Source organism: Bombus pyrosoma, linkage group LG13, assembly GCF_014825855.1.
Source record: "Bombus pyrosoma isolate SC7728 linkage group LG13, ASM1482585v1, whole genome shotgun sequence".
Classification (NCBI taxonomy): domain Eukaryota; kingdom Metazoa; phylum Arthropoda; class Insecta; order Hymenoptera; family Apidae; genus Bombus; species Bombus pyrosoma.
The window spans coordinates 7,189,774-7,201,522 of NC_057782.1; the positions used below are offsets into that span (position 1 = coordinate 7,189,774).

Consider the following 11,749-nt stretch of genomic DNA (forward strand, 5'->3'; position numbering starts at 1 on the left):
ATGAGGCATCAGGGAGATAAGAAAGTGAAATCAAGCTTGGTAACCAACGGAGAGTCACATATGCGGGTATAAACTAAAAATAAGCGTTGAAGAATAAAACCATTAATTTGTATTTTCCATGTTATGTATTTGTGGATTTTTTTGAATTGTACAGCAACTCGTTTACATACAACATATATAAGTGTCTTACTAGTAAATTACTTTTGTATGATATCTTAAAATAAGTATTTTATAATAAAGAGAGGGTCTGTGACGACATGTCTCGAAATAAAGTAATTACGAAGTATAATCCAAGGATGTTTCGACGTGAGGGAAAAACTAGATTCCTTACTAAGAAAGTCTCTTCTTCGCGTTGGCGATTCGCGACTCAAGTTTACTTGGCCAGAATCGACGATATCCGTAAGTGACAACAGCTTTTCTTCTCATCAAACGCAGCGAATTCGAAACGTCAGGTGCAATTATCGAAAAAATTGCAAATCAACGCGAAGAAAAATCTTAAATCGAAGATGGATTCATTTTGCGTTGCGAATAATGCGTTTTACCGACTCTTATAGGTGTTTTACTATTTCTCTCATGACAATGAATGATGAAAAGCCACTCGCATACACCAAATAGTGCGACCAAATACTTCCCTTTTAAATTGCGCGTCACAGCAGAAGCTTCCATTTTTTTCCTTCCGTAATACTTATAAAATAAAAGTTCCATTACGGTATGAAAATAAGTACTAAAGTTGAAATGTGTGTAAAATTTCTTTTTTGCTAACAATTAAAAAAAAAAAAGACGTTACAAGTTGTAGATATTCGCGAACTACGCGACATAAACGTGTTATTGAATTGACGAGAAACGCACATTTATATATGTATACTATATGCCACGAATATTTACTATATAAATATCCATGCACAGTTACGAAAAAATTGAAATGACATCGATCGCATATCCTTCTCGGTAATACAATACTATTTTATACTGCACTCATTCGCCGTTAACTCTGATAAAAATTAAAAGGTTGAAAGGAAAAGGTACATTTCTCGCAACCATCGCGATCAGTTTTTCATTAAGATATATCCCCTTTACACTCTGTTTTAAATATACCGAAAGCGGTCGGCATAAGAATTGAGTAAGAAGTCTGTCTCACGTGATCCGGTCGAAGTTTCACGTTGATGAGAAGTAACTATATCACAGATGAAGGAGAAGAATCGAAGAAGCAGCAACGGCAACGGGGTTTCTACCAAACCTTAGCAGCAAGGGTTCTCTGCATTAAAACATTCTTGCTTCGCTGCTTCATGCGCTCAATGAAGTACTCCTTGCCTTCCAGGTTATCGTCGACAGGTCCAATCTCATTCTAGCAACAAACGAGAGTTAGTTGGCTCCTAGGTCGTGTGATTCTTGGACGTGTGGCTCATCACCATCATCATCATCATCATCATCATCATCATCATCATCATCACCATCATCATCACCATCATCCTCATTATTTATTCCTCATATTATCATCATCCGGAATATCATGATCGTCATCACGAAGATGGGCTATTCTTTCGCGAAAGCCTACACAGAAGAGACCTAACCAACCTTATTAGCTGTGTCGCCCCCCTCGCCCTCTCCCCACCTCTCGTAGTCATCGTCGTCCCTCTCTTCACCCTCGCTTAAAGGTCCATCTTGTCTTTTACTAGGAGGAACATTCGATCCTCCACCACCTTGCTGATGCTCCATCACGTCATCTCCGCCCTCGAGCATCTTGTTGATCTTTTCCTTTGCTTCGTCCACTTTTCTCATCGGATCAGGAGAGTAACTACGGTCGCTGTATCTATCGCGAGAAGCGGCACGCCGGTCCCTGAAGTCTCGCCTATCTCGGAAGTCGCGGAAGCCCTGCTTACCGTGGAAAAATCTACCACCACGATTACCACCACGCCCGCGTCCACCACCACGATTATTAAAACCACCGCCACGTCTATTGCCAAAGCGATTATTGTGTTGATTATTATAGAACCGATTACGATTTTGGAAATTGTTACCACCGCCACGATGGTTTGGATTATTGAAGCCCTGGAAACGAGGCTTATAGTAAGTGCCGCGATTATTGTATGGCCGGAATTGTCTCTTGCGATAGTAACTCCTGTCTCCAGACCTACTGCGACTACGACTCCTGGTATAAGATCGGGAACGTGATCTAGAGCGTGATCTACTGTAAGTACCCGATGGAGATCGACTGTATTTTCTCTCGTAACTTCCAGATCTTCGATTCGAGTACGATCTTGAACGACTTCTTCTGGGTGAACGTGACCTCGAAGAGCCTGAACTAGAGGCACTGCGCGATCTGCTGCGCGACCGTTTCGCTGGGCGATCTCTACTCATTCGTTTAGTTACAGCTCCTCCTCTGCCAGTAGATTCGCGTTTCTTAGGGGTTTGTCTGTGTTGCCTTTCTGTCTCGCTATCAGAATCTGTTCTGGGACCCTTAGCCTGATTCTGATTCTTCGTTGGTGGAGGCGGACGTGGTGGTTCTGGTGGATGACCAGCACCGCTATTGCCACTCTGTCCAATCGGCTGGAATTTGCCACCAAGATTGTTATTAGAACTAAACTTTGTCGGCGTTGTTTGCGTTGCAGATATAGAAGGATCCTTGTACGACTGAAATTTGTTCTGTGGTTGTGGTGTAGGATATTTGACCGGCGCCTGCTTAGGCATCGGAGGTTCTTTGGGTAATGGCGGCGGAGTTGGTGCGGACATGGGCTGAGCGGCTGCTGCTCTCTTCTCTGCGAGTTCACGCTGCATTTGCTTCCGTATATTCATGGATTTTTCCAATGCTGCTCGCTGCAGTTTCTCCTCTAGCTCGTTATCATCGTCTTCGTCACTATCTACATTGGACTGCATCTTTTTGTTCTCTACCGGTACATCTTGCCACTTTTGTGGAAGAACATCCTTTTGTCTAAACAAATACAAAAATGGTCATGTCCAAATATACACCGACATGTAATATATCATATTAAAATGTAGCTTTAAAACTACTAAAACTTTTTACCTAGCGGCTTGTGCAGCTTTCCATTTCGCATTTAATGCAGCTGTGTCGAGGGTAGGTAATTTCGGTTCGGGATGAATCAGTTGCGACTCTTGTTCAAAAATGTCTGTCAGTGGTTTCCTCTGAATCTCTGTAAAAAGAATGTAAAGTAAAATGGGCATAGACTATATTCATTAACTGCAGGTTGCGCCCGTTTTTCTGTAACAAACCTGACCCTTACCTTTACGTTGCTGTGCAGTCATTGGTATTCTAGCTTCCCGTTCGTGATACGCCTTTGAAGCCTCATCTCTTTCCCTTTCTCTCTCTCTGCGCAGCTCTTCCTCCCTTCGTGAACTTTCAGCGAGCTTCTCCGCGTTGCTAAGAGGGGAAGCTATGTCATTATACTGAGCTACATACCTAGTAAATATAAAAACATAAATAAAATACGAGATGTTAAAACCCGCGTTTCCATTCATGTATCTTTAAAAAATCAAATTAATCACGGAAAATTATCTAAGGAAACACAAACTAAATGCAACATCGAAAACAATATTCATACTATTTTCATAAATTAATAGACAAAAATTTCGTAAAAACAAATAACCAAAACGGAAAACATGATCACGAACTGGCCATAAAGGTTCCAACCTTTTCAAAACGGCTGTCTCTTTTTCAACTTTTGCATAATACGCATTCAGTTTTGATTCCAATTGTTCTAAATCCGGCAATGAAGACTTTTTTAATGCTTCTAAATCTCGTTCAAGCTTGTCCTTGTTTTTGCGTTTCTTCCTTTCTTCTTTCTTTTTCTTCTTCCTGCTTTTCTTGTCCTCTTTCTCTTTGTCTTTTCCCTTCTTTTCTTTCTTCTTCTTTTTCTTCATTTTTTCACTTTCTGAATGTTTCTTTTCCTTCTCCCTTTCTCTCTTCCATCTAGCTGTTTCTTCCAGGAATTTCCTTACCTAAGAATGTAGAAAAGATAACATTGAAATTATAAAAAAGAAAAAATAATTTATACAATGTTTATAGAAAACGCATGTGATTCTTACTTTATCTTCATAATCCGAATCATCCTTCGTCTGTTCCAGGAATTTTCGTACTTTTATCTCGTAATCGTCCATCTTATCTCGAGTATTTGAACTGTAAGATACTGGAGCGATTACGTCATGTGCAGCTGTGGTAGCAGCTGGTGGGTTGTTGTATTGAGCCATCCGTTTGCTGAGAGGTGAAAGTGAGCCACGATGATCCTTTTTATGTTTTCGCTTTCGACTAGGTGATCGGGATGCTGATCGCGAACTTGCGGATGAAGAAGAACTGCTGGACTCAGAGCTAGAGGAACTCGAAGAACCGCTCGATGACGAACTGGAACTCGAACTCCATCTCTGTCTCTTCTTCGAGCGCGACTTTCTCTCCTTCTTGCGTTTCTTCTTCTCCTTCTTATTTTCGCCGACATCATTTTCAGCTTCGAAACTCTTGAATGTATCCAAAGGATTCAAAGAAGATGTTAATGTCTTAGACTTGATGTATTCGATAGAGTTTCTCGCTTCCTCGTGGAATGGAGCAATCGCCAAGCAATTTTCATATGCCTTTTGAGCTTCTTCGTACTTCTTCTCATCCTCGTAACTTCGGCCTAGAGCAACGAGAGTCTCGGCCATGTATTTACGGGCGTTCGTATGAGTTTGATTCAGCTTCAATGCTGTTTCAAAATCATCGATCGCTTTCTTGAAACTACCGCTATTAGCGAATCTGTAACAACAAAGATATAAACATGTAAAATAAATATAATTTAGAATAATATACTTCATTTGTGTTAAGATGTAGGTTGTGACTTACAATGCTCCACGTGCTACTAATCCTTCGACGTTTCGTGGGTCTACGGTAAGTGCCTTATTGAGACACTGGAAGGCTTCTGTATGACGCCCAGCCTTGAAATGATCTATACCTTCGGCTACGCTCCGGAATGCCCACTTACTAGCCTGTGCTTGTCTTAATTCGGATGCATATTCATTGGGTGGGAACCTTTCTCTGTAACAAAAGAGATGTTTTTGTAGGATGATAAGATCATTTATTTGATCAGTTATACTAAAAAAATGAGCATAGGGAATTGATACTCTACCTCAAACCAACCATATTGGAATGGTTTTCTTGACCGAGACCCATCAAGTCGCAAAGATATTTAATGTTGTTTGGATTGTTGAAGCCAGTACTATTCTCCAACATCGCTTCGTAAGACTGTCCTTTGTTGTCCATTGCTTTCCTACACCACAGAGAGAAACGACCAATTATCGAGATGTAAAAATCATTTTGTCCTTTGCCAAAAAGAGGATACCAAAGCTACTTCGTTAACGGTAAAACTAAAGACTTGATAACCATGATGACCGAATCTTCACAAATCCTGAGTTCATTTCCTGGTAGAGGTTTTTATTTCAATCTGATTGTTTTTCCCTCAGTTTTCTCGACATCTCGTCGTCTTATATATATATATTATATATATATATATATATTCATTCATGCATATTAATATACATGTCCTTCGTGCTGCTATTCCTTGCACGTGTTCATCGGCTTATTCATCCCTGCGTAATTATTCGCCTCTTCTTTTCGATCTACATGAATTATTCAACGATACGACACTAATGCCAAAGATGCTCCGGAGGAAAAAAGAGTTTCTTCCAATTAGAACAAAGATATTATCAGACACCTCATGGTATTAGAGTCGATCAAAATCTACGTTTGTACCGTTAACAAGCAGCAGGGGTCCGAAACGGGGATACATTGCAGAAAGTTTGGTAGGTTTCCTTTATTACCAGATTATTTCTTACGTATAAATTTACAATGGTACACAACCTCATTATTATGTAAACTCGTCTCTCACCTTTCATGTACCGCTAAGACGTATATTTCTAGTATTTTGTATCATGTTTGTAATCAGAGGATTTCTCAACATAAAAGCACACAGCCTATCATCAATCGACGGTGGTTTGGTTTTTATAAGTTTTTGGTGCGATAAAATAAATTGCATAGCCCTAGGATAGGTTGGGAGCCACGCCTGAGTATATTTTATCTTCCAAGTTGACCAAAAAAATTTTTTTTATATATATGTAGTAGTACTTTCGCCTGTTTTGCATTTTGTGGTGTCAATTCAAACATGACATCATTTTTTTTATATTTTTTATTTGTCAATTTAAGCTGTAAGTTTAAATGAGGCATTATTATGACAAGGCGCAATTCTTTTGAGGCTTAAAGGTAAAGGTTCGGGCGATTAAGATTTTAGTTATTTGGTCTCTGCTTTAACTTCTTGAATAATCTAAAGTTTTACGCCACTTGGTAATGTGATACATATGAAACATTGACAACACATTGACATATCATGCACTTTAGATATGCATTAAACTCGAACAAAAGGATCTTTAATACATAAAAATATTTTAATGGGACATTAAAAATAATCAATTTTTTAAATGCTTGCTTTTTTACTTATTTTATTATTCGTCTATAATAAGAGACCAAACAACAGTAAATCATTATTATACCTACCGTCTGCAGCACTCACTCTGGCCACCCAAGGCTCAACATCTCATACTGGAAATGCAACCTCAAAAGACATTGATGTCATTTGGCGCCATTGTTTGGCTGGTGCTTTGAGAGTAACATATCACAAACGTAGATAGAATATTGTGCGCAACAGAGCCATGTCAACCAATGCTCAAGGTTTGAATCATTTGTATCACATTATAAATTCATCATCATACTGACTATCAACTTTTTACGTTATTGAGAGTGTCTGGCACCTAAATTCATAAAAACGTGTAAGAGGAATCAAATCTAATTTACCTTGTTTTGTTAGTATCACAGTGCGTCTGTTAAATCTCAACTTCTTTTGGCCACCATACCATTTTCCTTACCTTCTTTTTTAACGAAAAATATTAAACAAAACACTAAAGATGCAAATCTGTACTGTCGCGTATTACGCAAGTTACAAATAGAATAACTACACTGTCAATAGAAGATACGTTTCGACCACGATTGAAACTGTTATATCAATCCTAAATTCGAAACTACCAGTGTCAGAAAATATTCCCCCTGCCTTCTGTTAGTGCACAAGTGCTCTCAAGGTATATCGCAACAAGCAAATGATCAAAGAACGATTTATAATACAAATACAAATTTTGAGTCAAAAGTGCTACTGATGCATCACAAGACACTTTTACCATTTATATCGTGTATACAAAATTTCCTATAGTGATATACATATCAGTTTACAAGAGTTAGTGAAGCATTATTATAAATACAAGGAGTAAATGTACTTATCCAGATTTTTTATTACTTACTTATAAGCTTCTGGAAGATCATCAGAATGGATAAGTCCCATAGGTGGGTGCGGTGCTTGCCCTTCGCGGGCAGGTACGTTCATAACTGCAACAACTCGCTCGGCTTCAACGTTAACTTCACTGACTACGACGCAGATGAGATCATTTGCCATGTAGCCTCTTGTTACACCTTTCTTGTCCACCGCCGGCACTGTGGCCGTGTTCAATATTAGAGCCTATAAATTTAATAATTATTTTTAGACACGATTGAAGGGGATACAGGTACTTTCTAATTAATATAAATAAACAATAAGAAACTTAATATACCTTAACTCCTAAATCAGTAACAACTCTGGGGCAATCGCTGCAGTTGCAAAGCACCTTCAGAAGAAGTCCAGCAGCACTTTTACCCATCACTTGCGCGTAAATAACATCTCCAATGACCAAACTCTAAAAAAAAATATTTTATTGCAACTTTGTTTTTTAATTATCAAATTGTTTATTTTTATATAAATTATTAAAATCATGAATAACCACCTCCAAAAAATTTCGAATACGTTGAGATTTCTCCATGGTGACAAAAGTGTCAAGGCCTGGCATTGTTGCATAAAATTCTGACACAATACATACAACAGATTAATTTCACATTATTGTGCAATACACGATGAGTCATACTAGGGTGTGTAGAAAGAAGTGGAACTGTACCTTCATCTCCTAATTCTTGCTTGATAGGTTCAACTGTTTTCTCCAAATTTGATTTATCATAAAGAGCGTCTGCCTTCTTTGCAAGGAACTGCTGTAGCTTTAGCCTCTTTCCTCTATCACCAAAACTATAAAAAAAGAAGTAACAAGTTTGAACATATGATGCATTTAGAAACGTCTGATGTATAATATTACTCGAAGGAATCATCTAACACATACCTTAGAGTCTTTTGACGTTGTTGGTAGATTTCAAAGTTTGGTTCCTTGAGATTGAGCATGGCCAGCTCGTTCTCGTTGCGTTCTCCTTCCCACACTTTCTGCAACTGTTGGCCATGGTAGTTCAATGCTTGCGCCACAAGACGCGCATCCATTGACTCCATTTTGATTCTGTACTGCAAGCAACCTAGTCCTGCAATACTATGAAAATCGGCAAATTCGTAATGCTTTCTCTTTTTTCTCTAATATCCAAGATATTATTCAAATATTGACAAAATTTTTAATAGCTGCCTCTGAGCGACTGCCCGAAATTGGCATGCAAAAGGGACATCATCCAACAGCCAAGGACACGTGTTTGTAACTGATAAACCGCTCTCCACGGTGATAGCCAGAAAATTCTGGTATTTCAATCGTCTAATGGTTGCTCAAATGCTAGCAGTAACAACGTATCGGTTTTGTATGGTTTCATCGAACGTAAATCGTATCTCCAAAAAGGAATGGCATTCTGTGCAAGAACGCGCCCAGACAAAGCGAATTACCAAGAACCGGTTCCCTGAACAATTTACCTGTAGCTGTTGATATTCCTCTGGCGAATCGTATAAACGACGTAACAGAATAAATCTGTAGAATATTCGTTTACTCAAGAAAAACGCTTACATAGGAAGAAAGGCGCGTTATATTGATTTATCGATAACAAGATGGTCGTCGGGAAGCCGGATTGCGAAGGATGATGGCGCCATGACGCTCCAAATGGCCCTCTTTTCCAAAACTCATCCACACCCATTTTTTCATGGGCATGCCAGACTGGCCAAAAAAGAAACCGGATTATTACTCACCGTTGCTTCCGTATTATCTTCCGACGATTTGTTAACGTGTTTTCCAACTATATCACGGCCCACTACGTATCATCATCGACGACTAAACAACTGCGGCCCTATTTCACCATACGCTGCACAAGTCACGATTACGGAAAAGCCGGAAGCGATAAACTCAGAGACGCCTGCGTGAATGGCTCTTCCCCTTCCCTTACTACAGCTAGCGAACCATACCATACATAGAGTCAGCGAACTATATCACTTCCGATTTGGCGGTCAATTTAAAATGACAATTTTTTGTGATAAAACTTTATTTCTAATAAACAGATTAGATTTTCCATTACAAAATTTTCATCAGGTTCGAAACTTTTAGAAATAATAACAAATACGATTTTTATAGTATGTTTATTTCTAAAATATCTTCTACTTTTAAGATAGTATGATTTATAGCAAATTTAAAATTATAACTTGTCAACTGGAAGAGATTCATGAATGTATGAATGTAATACATACTTGGTAACTAAAATATAAGTTCAGGGTATTTAAAATATTAGTTTATTAACTTAGATACATTTATACCTTCTTCATTAAAGTAGGTGTATCCTTCTCAGACTATTGATATCAGAATGCTGATTTATTTACACCCACTTACACATTTTATTTCGTTGCATGGTTTTTTGACTTCGTTATTTAATTATTTCCCAGAATATTAAAAATTTTGTTAATTTACTTATTGATTTTTCTTTGTTCCATCTTTGCTTTTCGCATCTACATTCCAATAATACAAAATTTGTGCAGCTATTATAGCATTTGATATAGAGGAGCACATATACATTATTATCATTGTGGTATCTCCTGTTTCTTGGACAGAGGTAAATATTCGTGTAAGAGATCCAAAGAGGAGCATGAAAGCTGTTATTGCTGATAGCTGACCAGTATTTCCATTGGAGTAATTTGTGTAGGCTTGCATTAACTGAAACAACATAAAATCATAAATATATTTTCAGTAAGTTCATATATATTATATAATGATCTCTATTTACAAGCATCCTACCTTACTAGCAAGTACAATGGGTATATTCATTGCCTGACAACCCCAGAGAACATTCACCGGGGTTAAGCCACTAGTAGCAGCAAAGAACACTGCTAGATAAGCAACAAGGAATGCAGTTGCTTGAACTGTATTACCACTGAAATGCATGACTAATATTGCAATTGCTAAAGTTTGTATACCTAAAAAAACTCCATCACCCCATGAACTAGAAACCAACCATTCATTGATTAATTATAATATGGATGTATACAAATATAAAAGGTATATGTAATTTTAATTATAGTACCTGAATGGAAAACCACTTATAAAACTGTAGGATACCATGGCCGTCATGGCAAATAAGTCCAGTAATACGCTGAAGACATTGATGCCTTCTACACTTTTACTTCTAAGAATTTTTACAATTTGTGGTATCTTGACTAAGAAACAAAAACAGTATACAGTAATAGAGTATAATATTATACACAAAGTTAATTATACATGCAGTTATTGCGCAAAAACGCAGCTCAGTGTTTAAATTCATGATAATTACAAAGATTACATAAAAATATATTTTCTAACCGAGAAGAGATCCACCGATGATGCCGAGACCTAAAAATTTGCTCAGCGCCAATTTGAAGCATCCAACTGAAACATGTTCGAAATTTTCATGTTTTACTTGAAGTGGTTCATATCTTCTCCGCAGGAAATTCATTTTAACTTTTATAAGAAGTAATTTAAATCGTCACAAAGGAATAATGACTTCGAATTTATCGTCGAGAAAAAAAATTGAACATCGTCGAGCGCTCACTACGAGTATTTCAAAATTCGATTGTTCGAAAATCTAATTTATTCAGTACAATGTTCAAAGTAATAGAATTCGAAAGCATTATAATTCACGGTATGCGACAGTAAAGAAGAAGTAAAATTATATTTAAAATTCTTATACTATTTGTGCGAAACATAGTGAAACTATGTATGTACGTATTATGTTTGCATTTGGATGTGTAAATGCTAAAAAATTGTAAAATCATGTACTCATCAAGATCATAGAAATTATTAAAGATAAAATGGTTACGATATGTGAGAAATAAAAGTATTAGTTCCAAACTCTAATCTTTATTTCTATTGAATGCGGTATGCAAACGACCATGACAATGGGTATAAGACACTGTGGATAAAAATAAATTTACTATAATTCTATGAATCAGTTATATCGGCTATTGGTCGTTTATGAATGAAGTTCCAGCACTTACCGTGAAAAAAATTCATGTCATCGAAATATTCTTCTATGCACTCTTCTGTGAATAGTAGAAGAGAAACGTTCCTGATTAAGTGTGCCATACCTGCTACACATGCGTTTTATATCTTCTGACTCGTGTCAGAATGCAAAAAATAATGTAATTCACCTTGTTACGTTTACGATGTATAGGTTAACATAGAGTCGTTCTATTGGTAAAGTCAACTTTTATACCGACAGATAAGCACTCTTCGATGAATAATATGGCGCGCCATTTTGAACCGTTATTACCCATATGTTTTCATGACATACTGCAATTCTTATTTATTCTAATACTAGTCGTTCCCTGATAATGCTTTTATTAATTATTAATATCTAAAACAATGAACATTAATACATTTCAAAAAACACAAAACATTACTGCCAGTAATTCGTGAAATG

The 11,749-nt window shown here is 37.3% G+C and overlaps 2 protein-coding genes across 4 annotated transcripts; both read right to left on the reverse strand.

The window, feature by feature from the left end:
* Nucleotides 1-106: 106 nt before the first annotated feature.
* LOC122574102 (serine/arginine repetitive matrix protein 2) lies at nt 107-9,210 on the reverse strand. 3 transcript variants are annotated; one of them, XM_043741256.1, is made up of 14 exons: nt 9,057-9,210; nt 8,224-8,421; nt 8,008-8,132; nt 7,840-7,916; nt 7,630-7,752; nt 7,324-7,538; nt 5,109-5,249; nt 4,826-5,017; nt 4,042-4,738; nt 3,647-3,954; nt 3,240-3,376; nt 3,023-3,149; nt 1,576-2,929; nt 107-1,345 (listed from the first exon to the last, which is right to left on the reverse strand). In XM_043741256.1, the coding sequence occupies exons 2-14, from the start codon at nt 8,382-8,384 to the stop codon at nt 1,229-1,231; spliced, it is 3,774 nt and encodes a 1,257-aa protein (XP_043597191.1). In that variant the 5' UTR covers nt 8,385-8,421; nt 9,057-9,210; the 3' UTR covers nt 107-1,228. The 3 variants fall into 3 exon arrangements, with proteins under 3 accessions (XP_043597191.1, XP_043597190.1, XP_043597192.1); XM_043741255.1 differs by having other exon boundaries at nt 3,240-3,415; XM_043741257.1 differs by lacking the exons at nt 7,324-7,538; nt 7,630-7,752; nt 7,840-7,916; ... (1 more) ...; nt 8,224-8,421; nt 9,057-9,210 and adding exons at nt 5,868-6,181; nt 6,530-6,755 and having other exon boundaries at nt 3,240-3,415.
* Nucleotides 9,211-9,570: 360 nt separating this feature from the next.
* LOC122574202 (mannose-P-dolichol utilization defect 1 protein homolog) lies at nt 9,571-11,513 on the reverse strand. The gene is made up of 5 exons (XM_043741491.1): nt 11,325-11,513; nt 10,651-10,716; nt 10,376-10,508; nt 10,090-10,294; nt 9,571-10,008 (listed from the first exon to the last, which is right to left on the reverse strand). The coding sequence occupies exons 1-5, from the start codon at nt 11,410-11,412 to the stop codon at nt 9,766-9,768; spliced, it is 735 nt and encodes a 244-aa protein (XP_043597426.1). The 5' UTR covers nt 11,413-11,513; the 3' UTR covers nt 9,571-9,765.
* Nucleotides 11,514-11,749: the final 236 nt, after the last annotated feature.